Genomic DNA, 9,980 nt, shown 5'->3' with positions numbered 1-9,980 from the left:
TGTGAGTAACACTTCTGCTATTGTAACAGAAGGGTATGTACCACTACTGTGTGTGCCACTACAAGTGTGAGACTCAGTCAGTACCTGGTGCCTTGTGGAGTGTGTGTGAGTGTGTGTGTGCGTGTGTGTGTGTGTGTGTGGTGTGAGCGTGTGTGTGTGTGTGTGTGTGTGTGTTTGTAAGTGTGAGTGTGTAGGTGTACAGTACGTACTGTACGAGTGTGTAAGGTTAGTTATATAGTTACCTGATGCCTTGCCCTGACCTCCTCCTCATGCATGTACTGCTGCACCATGTCTGACATGAAGTGGCTGAAGGAATCCTCCGCAGAAAATGGTGAGCTCGCTCCTTCAAACGTGAACTAAACACAGAACAATAAAATATCATTGGTACATTGATCAAGGTTAGACATCCAGGTAATCAGATAGGGAGATAAAAATACTCAAGAGTAAATTTTAAAATCTATCTCAACTTGCTTGAGTAGCTGTTATCTGAATATAAATGTAGTTGATAAGGACTCACGGTATATGGGATCAACAAAGAATTTCTTTTCATGATCAGCAACAGTTAAACGGTAACCATTTCTAAACAAGACTGCATTATTCCCCCCTCAAAGTTTCTAATTGCAGAGTTGTTAGGAGCTACAGTGTGTATATTTTTAGAATTTGAGCATATCGTATTGCATAGTAGTGCTCAAAAGGGGTGCAAAGAAAATTCATGCAAAAAACTGATTGTCAGTGGTTTTCAAATTACTGTTTTATTTCAGTAGTCACCTTTCCTGATCCGACAGTCGAGTGGAGCTCGTCAGACGAGTAAGACGCTGCATCTGACTGGTCCCGGGGGCTCGCCTCCGGCGTTTTCTGCTTCTTCCCGCCGATGCTGCGTCTGCGGTGGCTCTCGGACGGGAGCAGCATCTTAAAGGACATCTCCTCCATCTCAGACTCCGTCAGGGACTCATCAAACTTCATGGAGTAGCTGTACTCACTGCCGGAGACAGACACTGCAAGGGAAGATTCACAACTTTCTTAAGAAAATACAGGATCTTTAAGGACATCTCCTCCATCTCAGACTCCGTCAGGGACTCATCAAACTTCATGGAGTAGCTGTACTCACTACCCGATACAGACACTGGAAGGCAAGATTTACAACTTTGTCAACTTTCTTAAGAAAATCACATTCAACTTTGTTAACTTTCTTCAGGAAATATATAATCTTAAAGGACACCTCCTCCATCTCAGACTCGGTTAAGGACTCATCAAACTTCATGGAGTAGCTGTACTTCCTACCAGACACTGCAGGGTAGGGAGAAAATTCAGAGGTTTGGCAGCTTTCTCAAGAAAATATTAAAGAAAAGGTAAACATAGTCCTATAGCCTTTGTAAGGCTGTAGGGGCAGTGGGTTGTTATTCAATGGTTGTATATAGCACACAGAGCCCATCCCTCTCCTTCCATTGCCTTTTACCTCCCCAACCAAAGTCAGGTACTCATTTTGCACCTGGATTACAAGTGTAAAATGACATTTCTTGACATCAGTTTTGCTTGGGCATGCTTGTAATAGACACGTTAGAAACATACATGTAGTTACCAGACCCTACATGTACATCTCGGCTACCTTTGTCTTCAGGTATCTCCTCAGCGATGCTCTCGTCCTTGGAGACGTCTGCCGCTCCTGAAGGAAGCTCCTCACCGATGGAAGACTGCGTGTCGTTCCCATGGCGACCCAAGGCCTGCTGCGATTGGTCGCTGGCCGTGGGGATGTCCTCGCTGATACTGTCTGTATGCCTGTTAAATATGACATGGGGATTAAGAAGGGCACAGCAGGGGTGTCCTCGCTGAGTCTTTCTGAGTGCTTGTAAGACATGATGACTGTGGTGGTTTGGCAATGGCACAGCAGGTTAGACATTGAGGTTAAGAGATACACTGAAAACTGTTCCTCAAGCAGCTGGACAGATTTTGAAAACTGTCAGGCGTTTCAAGTAGCATCTACTCCTTTTGTTAGTGACTGCTATAAACAATATCAAAAAAGAGTCACTTACAAAAAGAAGTGGATGCTACCTGAAACACCAGTCCTGTTTTAAAAATCTATCTAGCTGCTTGAGTAGCTGTTACCTGGTTCCTTAATTTGTCAGGGACTAAAATTCAATTTTCAGAAATAGGCGCACTGTTTGAATGCATAATGCATAATTTTTAACAATTTCTTAAAGAAAGTATTTCCAAAACTCCACCCACTCCTCAGACTTGTGAGGTGACCTTGGCCGTGTTTTGGCAGGAGGTTTGTCATCTACAGAAGGTGGAGTCTTAGAGAGGGAAGTCTTGGCAGGAGACGTCTTGGAGCTGTCGTAGTCTGTCGTGGTGTAGCTGCTGCTGTAGGAGCTCCGCGTGTCCGGGCGGGCTCTGTCTCGGGGGTCACGGGATCTAAGGCGGTGGGCAAGATGGTAGAGTAAGAGTTAAGTTTAATTATACTTGGAAGCCTTTCAAGAGTGACCATTCCTGTGAATCATTGAATTCAAAGGACAGCATTTTTATAGTTACTTTGTTATTTACCGATGGTTACTTTGAAATTTGACATCTTCATTGCAGATACCACATTGCAGATTTACATGTACACAGTCTAAATTCATTAGGCATTTACAATCAGTACGTTACATGTTGCAAAAGTATGTGCCTTGTATGTTTTTGACCTCCCAGTTTAACTATTAACAATAATGGGATCAAGCTTTTCCTGTCAGTTTTGGTATTCCATCACAGCTATTCCATCTCTATTGCCGTTCCATACCAGTGTCTATCATAACTGAACCCACCTGTAAGGCTGGCTGCCTTGCTGCAGGGTTTTCAGCAGCTGCTCCTGTTGCCTGTTCTGCTGTTCCATGGCTGCGGTGACAGCTGCTGTGGCTGCGGCTGTTGCTGTCTCCGTGGCCAGCCTGCCTGCGTCGTGAGCCTGCAGGGCCGAGGTCTGCTCCAGAGAGGCAGTCTTCGCCTGGGGACACCAATAGAAATTTTAATTATGAAAGAAACACAAAAATTTGCCTAAAATACTAAAAATAATAGTATGCAATATTTTTTCTTAATTCTAGTAATTCTGGTAAGGCCTAGGAAAAAAATGGGTTTCCTGACTGACCCTAGAAAAACTGCCGACCCTAGCCTTTTTTTGGGTGGACTCCTGCAAGGGATGTAAATTTTTAGAGCTGATCGACCATTTCTAGCTCCATGATCTAAGCCTGAGCCATGGACTTCAGGGCTGAAACAAGAAACAAATTTTTTTCACTAGGCCTTGAAGAATAATTTTCAAAAAGATTTTACTTATCCTTGGTGCTGAAGTGTGTGTAGTTAAGGTGTAGTTGTGAAACAAACAGAAAAGAAGTACAGTGGCCCAAACAAACCTCTGCCAGTTGTTTAGCGGCCTCTGCCGTTGCCCTCGTGGCCTCGGCTTGCGTCTCCATGAGTTTCCTCGCCGACTCGTTAATGGTTGACGATGCTTCGTTCCGCACGTGTGCGATGGCCTGGGCGGCCTCGGCGGCGGTGCTGGCTGCTTTCCGGCGCGCGTCCTCGAGCTGCCGACTCGCCTCCACCGCCTCCTGCCGAGCCTTCATCGTCAGCTCGGCCATCTCTCGCTCGTGCTGCTGCTGACGGGCCTGGAAACAGCAGGAAACAAGAGCTTTATAAAACACAAGGTTCTACAGACACTGCCTAGCCATAATCCTAACCCCAACCCCAACCCTAACAACCTTTATCGTCAACTCTGCCATCTCTCTCTCATGCTGCTGCTGACGGGCCTGGAAACAGTAGGAAACAAGAGGGTTTATAGCAAACATAGCCTGACACTAGCCCTAACCCTATAGCCCTTGCCTTAGCCTTCTCCCTAACCCTAACCCTAACCCTAACCCTAACCCTAACATAACCCTAACCCTAACATAACCCTAACCTTAACCCTAACCCTAACATAACCAGGGGTCGAAATAGATTTTGGGGCCAACTTGCACTGGTGCAAATGAAAAGAAAAATACTTGCACCGGAAGAAAAATAGTTGCACCCTCCAAAAATACAGAAGTGATGGGAAACATCCGCTGGCAGCGACGTAGATAGTAACCTTCTGTTACTTACAAAAAATGAAGAAAAATTTCATGGATTCTGGTTTTGTTCCTTTCCACTCCAGTTCTTTATTAATTAATATTATTGGGTAATTCTACAGGTAGTAACAGTGGATAAAGCAAACTTGCACCATGGTGCCTGCAGGCAAAAAATTAGTTGCACGACACCAAATCTACTTGCACCAAGTTGCACACACAGGGTTATTTCGACCCCTGATAACCCTAACCCTAACATAACCCTAACCTTAACCCTAACCCAAACCCCAACTCAAACCCTAACCCTAACCCATAACCCTACAACGTACCTTCAGTATCTGTGCGAGTGAGACAGACTCCTGTTGAGCCATCCTGATGCCCCGCTTGTGTTCCACATCTCCCAGCTGCCATACCAACTCCTCCAGACCGTAACCCTAACCCTAACGCTAACCCTAGCCCTAGCCCTAGCCCTAGCCCTAGCCCTAGCCCTAGCCCTAGCCCTAGCCCTAGCCCTAGCCCTAGCCCTACTCTAACCCTGACCCTACGACGTACCTTGAGTATCTGTGCGAGTGATACAGACTCCTGTTGAGCCATCCCCACGCCCCGCGTGCGTTCCACATCCCCCAGCTGCCGTACCGACTCTTCCACAGACTCCAGATAGTTCAGCTCTGCTGCCATCCGGTTTCCCAGGGTAGCCGGGGAGTAGCGTGAACCCACGCTGTAGGAACTGGACGTGGGCAGGGGCTGGAACACATGTACAGGGAGGCAAGGTTAGTTTTTCTGACTCCAGATAGTTCAGTTCTGCTGCCATCCGGTTTCCCAGGGTAGCCGGGGAGTAGCGTGAACCCACGCTGTAGGAACCACTGGTGGGCAGGGGCTGGATGATGGGGGGAAGATTTGAGGTTATTTTTTGTGCTTAAAAAAAGTACTACTGTAACAGAGAAGCAGTTGCAAAAACTAAAAACCTAAGGGCTGGAGCATCAACCAAGGCTTACTAGGTTAATTTTTCTGCTCAAATTCAAAAAGTACATTTACTAAAGACGTAAAGTGACTGATTTCATCAGGTTGGCAAGAGGCTGTATATGAAGGTTCTTTATCTACATGTAACAATGAGGCCACCTCACCAAACATAGTTCTGAGCCTTATACTATCCTCAAATATTCAAATCAGGTTTGAGACGTCCGAAACCTGCAATTTACAAAGCCACGTCTGCTGGACTCAACAAAAACATTACAACGTCAAATACCGTCACCTACCCTAAAGGACGATCTTGGTACATCTCTGTCGTATCTGCTCGTCGCAAAGTCTCTCCTTCCCTCTACTGGGGAGGGGGTTCTTCTGTAGGCCCCCTCTGTCGGCGAGTACACCCCCCTCCGGGTACCCCCCTCGATGGGCGAGGGGGTTTTCCTGTGCACCCCCCGTCAGTGGGGGAGGGGGTCTTCCTCCGCGCACCGTTGATCGGGGAACGGGAGCGAAGGTCGATGGTGACGGGGGAGAACCGAGGGGGCGAGGTTCGAGGAGGGTCAGATATTCGAGGGGGCGAAGTTCGAGGGGGGTCTGAGGCTCTGGAGGGGTCTGTGTGGCTCCTGGAAGACTGGTGGCTGTGAAGGGGTTGTCTCTGTGGGGAGGGCTGCTCATCCTCAGAACTGTGGAGGTAAGAAAAGACATGATTCATCAATTTGGATCTTTGCTGAAGGTTAACTTTCTTTTGTCGTTAAGAGACAAATACCTACTTGTACATGTATGCTCTTTCTGTGGTTGATTTGAAACGGTTTGAATAAACTGATACATCAAGGAACAGTTACAGGCCTATTTTAGTTGAAACATTACTAAAGAAACATTTGCACTATAACAAGGACCTTAGTAACCCACCTTAGAGTTAAAGAGGAGTTTAAGGTGTCTTCATCCTTGTCTTGAGCTGACCTTGAGTAGTGACTTGACCTTCCCGTGCCCTCTCTCCCGATTGGCTTGGAGTGATGGCTGCTGCCGATAGGTTCCCTTGACAATGACCCATGACCTCTCTCTGACCCGTAGCTATGACCTTTGGCCCCGTTGGTAGGGTGAAGCCTGTCGTCCCTGTAACCTGACCCCCTGCTGCCATGTTGGGTCAGAGGTCGTGAGGTCGCAGAGCTGGTGAAGTCGTCCTCGTACTCATCGGGTCGAGGGGAGGGGTTCCTGTAGGGGTCATCGGGTCGTGGGGAGGTCAGGTCATTCCTGTAGGGGTCAGCGGTGCGGGGGGAGGGGGTTCGGGACTTCGGCCGCTCGGACTGGGCATGTCTCGCTGTAAAACAGGTAAAAGGTAAAATCAAAACACTGTATGTATCAGTGTTCTGTCGTAGTGGTAGCCTGAATGTCAGCCTTTTTAGCTTTCATCCGCTCCCCAAGATCCGCTACGAAAGCTAAAAAGGCTGACACTCAGGCTATCTTAGAAGAGCAGTGTACAGTCAAACCTGGTCAGACAGCCACCTCTTCTAGCTGACTACCCAGACACTTTTTTCCAGTCCTGACTTACCCAAGAAGATTTAGACCACTTAACTGCCATCCCCTGGGTGGCAACTTGGGCAGGTTTTTGACTGTATCTATTCTTATTAACAGGCTAAGATCTTTTTCCAAAAACTTGATTGTTATCCATAAAATCAAGGTCTACTTTCACCCAAACAAAACGCAAAGGTTTGATTCACTCAAAGCCAGCAAAAACCTGACATAGGATCAGTCCACTTCCCCAGCAGGGGTGTGAGGCATGTACCTTTCCTTGCCTCCTCATACTGCCGTGTGTAGATGTTGATAACACTGAGGCTGTCCCCCCTCGGCTCCTCCCATGGGTACTTCCTCCTGACTGGCTCCTCTCGAGGCTTCCACGGCTCCAGGGGCTTGTAGTGGGACTCTTCTGGAGTAGCACACAAGTAGTAGGTATGGTGCAAAATGTATATACATGTAGCATGTAGTGCGTGGTTCAATTGTTATGGCTTCACCACAAAGTGGTGAAGACATATTGTGTTCCCTCATGTTTCTTCTTCTCCTTCTCCTCCTTCTCCTCCTGCCATTTCTTTAAATGGATTCATCTCTGCCATTTTCTGGCCAAATAACACGAAATTTGGCATGAAGGTAGAGTGGGCAAATACCCTGACGCGTTTTTTTCATTTTTTTGAAAAATTGTTTTATTTGGGTTTTTTGGCCATTTTCAGGCAAAAAATATACATTTTGAGATCTGGTTCCCAGGTACCTTGGACATATGTCTACAAAAAGTCATTCAAGCTTTTGACATACACCACTTTATAATTGGGAAAAATAAGGCTTTTTGGCTATTTTCGGACCAAAAATGTACATTTTTGGCTCCTGTGCCCTAATATTAAATCTGAATGACCTGAAATTCGGTATGGGGATACCTTGGACACATGTCCAAAGAATGCCATTCACGATTTTGACATATACCACTTTAAAATTGTGTAAAATAGGGCTTTTTTGCTATTTTCGGACCAAAAATGTACATTTTTGGCTCCTGTGCCCTAATATTAAATCCGAATGACCTGAAATTTGGTATGGGGATACCTTGGACACATGTCCAAAGAATGTCATTCTCGATTTTGACATACACCACTTTAAAGTTATGTAAAATAGGGCTTTTTGGCTATTTCCGGCATTGGAAGGTTCCATTGCTGCATGGGGGTGTAGACTATTGGCAGCCATCGTAGGATAGATCCATTTTCGGTATGGGGGATGTGGTGAAGCCATCTGCTGCATTTGCTCTCAAGCAAATGTCGGCCTTTCTAGTTAGCATTACTCTTTCAGACCTAGTACCTGATCATGAAGGTCTACAGAGTTTCAGCTGCTCAACAAAGTTACCGGATATTCTAAGGATGATGTTCTAATTCCCTGCTCTAATATTTCCTTCTACTATGATATTCACAAGACCATATTTTAGAGCACTATGTAGAACATGACCCTTACCTTTCTTTGTGGAAGCACAGAACTCGGGCTTACTTAATGTGTCTGCAATCTGGGATAAAATCAGAGCATCGTTTAGACTCAGTAATATAGAGTTACATATTCAGTAAGTTTATAACTAGTTATTTCTGGTGCCTTCAAGTACAGTAGGCCTGCACTAATCAAAGAACAAAAACCAAACAAACTGAATGGCTGGTCAGTCGATTAAGCCATTGTCAAAATAATACACATAGACCTCAGCCTTGATCAGATAAAGGAAGATGTTGTGTTGGACATCCCTACCTTCCTGCCAGGAGGCTGTTCATGTCTTGTGCTGTCTACGGTGGAGTCTGTGAGAGTTCCCTCCGACAGGGACCCCCCACTAAGCCGCCCCTCGCTCAGGCTGGAGGTGTTACTTCTGGTCTCCTCATCAACAGCTGATAACTGGGGAGGACACACAGGGGCTTCTAGTTCTTTAAACTCAAAAAGTTATGTGACATACACACATAGTGTGAGAACGTTCCTTATTTAACAGGTTTTTACAAATGTTTTAATGACCGTCTGTCATGACAACTTCTTCAGTACGGTAATGACTGTACTTCACATCTGAAAACATTGTACATGTTATGTTTGGGATCGAATTTGAAATATTGCAGCAGTGACACCTAGCTGCAGTACGAACCAGAACCAGTCATTGTTGCCCCAAAGAAGATGACAGACGGTCAACAAAACATCGGTAAAAACCAACTCGTTATTGAATATAGCACCTTCTCATATAATGACAGTTTATCAAGTAATATGTAAACATCAGATTCTACAGGACACTTCTGTAAGAATAAAACCACTGTCCTACCCCGAGGTTGGCCCTGCCACCCCCCGCGGTGCGCCCGGATGGAATGCTCCAGTCGAGCGCCTGTCGGACATGGTGACCTCGGTACGCTGCCTGGATCTTAGTCAATATACACAACACTTCTGTAACAATAAAAACACAGTCCTTACCCCCAGGTGGGTCCTGCCTCCCCCCGCGGTGCGCCCGGATGGAATGCTCCAGTCGAGCGCCTGTCGGACGTGGTGACCTCGATATGCTGCCTGGATCTTAGTTGCCGCGGCAACCTGCTGTCTGTCACGCTCCGAGTCAGCTGCATGCTGGGTAATACTGCTCACACCTAGGGACATGTTTGTACACACTGGTAAGAAACCCTATAAATGGCCACTTGAAACCCTAACCCTACATTACAGAAAAACAACTTAGAAAGACAATGTCATACATAAGGTAGCTGTTTGGCACCAAATTTGTACTGGTTATAGGGTAAGGCAGCAAGGAGGTTAATAACCACCACAGTTTCAGCATTTGGGACAGGACCATTAACCCTCAGCCTGCTAAGTTTAGGTAGCAGGGAGAAGGTTAAACAGCCCTAAAGCTAGTTACATTGTAACCCTCAGCCTGCTAAGGCAGCCATTTAACACCAGACTTGTACATGTATGGGTTATGGGTTTAGGCAGCAGGGAGAAGGTTAAAGTCAAATGTTCACACTCCAATTCCAAACTTCAGTCCCAAACATGTCATGAGATCACCATTACCAGGCAGGTCTCCAGTAAAGGCTGTGTAGTCTCTGGAGGAGGCAGCAGGACCTGAGACAACACCTGTACCTGGCAGAACACCTGTCTGTTGTCGTGGAGATGTCTCCGCCCTGCTGTAGGCCCACCGCCCTGCACCAGGTGGTGAGGCTACGATGGAAGAGATTTTCAATGTTAGAATTTCGACAATTAGCCTTTCAGATGGTGAGCAATGCATTGTATTCCAACACGACACAAGCACAAAAATCTTTTAGCTGTCGTGGCTCCGCCCCCCCCCTTTTAATAGTTCTACAAGAGCAGTGATCCGCAATATGCCCTAAAAAAATCTACACTGAGCTCCTATTACTAGACTGTTTTGATGTCCTGATCTCCTATTGGTAGTTCTGGGAATGGTTCTCTCCAGTTCAAGGTGTACAGGAA

The 9,980-nt window shown here is 46.3% G+C and overlaps 1 protein-coding gene across 1 annotated transcript in view; it reads right to left on the bottom strand.

Moving 5' to 3' along the window:
- LOC109462016 (centrosome-associated protein 350-like) overlaps window positions 1-9,980 on the bottom strand; it is a 39,764-nt gene that overhangs the window by 20,225 nt on the left and 9,559 nt on the right. Inside the window, 15 exon segments of the mRNA XM_019758505.1 lie at window positions 243-356; window positions 769-995; window positions 1,607-1,776; window positions 2,224-2,409; window positions 2,796-2,971; window positions 3,375-3,626; window positions 4,611-4,802; window positions 5,315-5,475; window positions 5,478-5,704; window positions 5,931-6,339; window positions 6,805-6,945; window positions 8,007-8,055; window positions 8,286-8,426; window positions 8,982-9,148; window positions 9,564-9,710. Coding sequence (XP_019614064.1) covers window positions 243-356; window positions 769-995; window positions 1,607-1,776; window positions 2,224-2,409; window positions 2,796-2,971; window positions 3,375-3,626; window positions 4,611-4,802; window positions 5,315-5,475; window positions 5,478-5,704; window positions 5,931-6,339; window positions 6,805-6,945; window positions 8,007-8,055; window positions 8,286-8,426; window positions 8,982-9,148; window positions 9,564-9,710 — 2,759 coding nt within the window.

Source organism: Branchiostoma belcheri, unplaced genomic scaffold (assembly GCF_001625305.1).
Source record: "Branchiostoma belcheri isolate BF01 breed outbred unplaced genomic scaffold, Haploidv18h27 scaffold98, whole genome shotgun sequence".
NCBI lineage: Eukaryota > Metazoa > Chordata > Leptocardii > Amphioxiformes > Branchiostomatidae > Branchiostoma > Branchiostoma belcheri.
The sequence above is the reverse complement of the archived record's forward strand: the minus strand, read 5'-3'. Positions and strand labels throughout refer to the sequence as shown.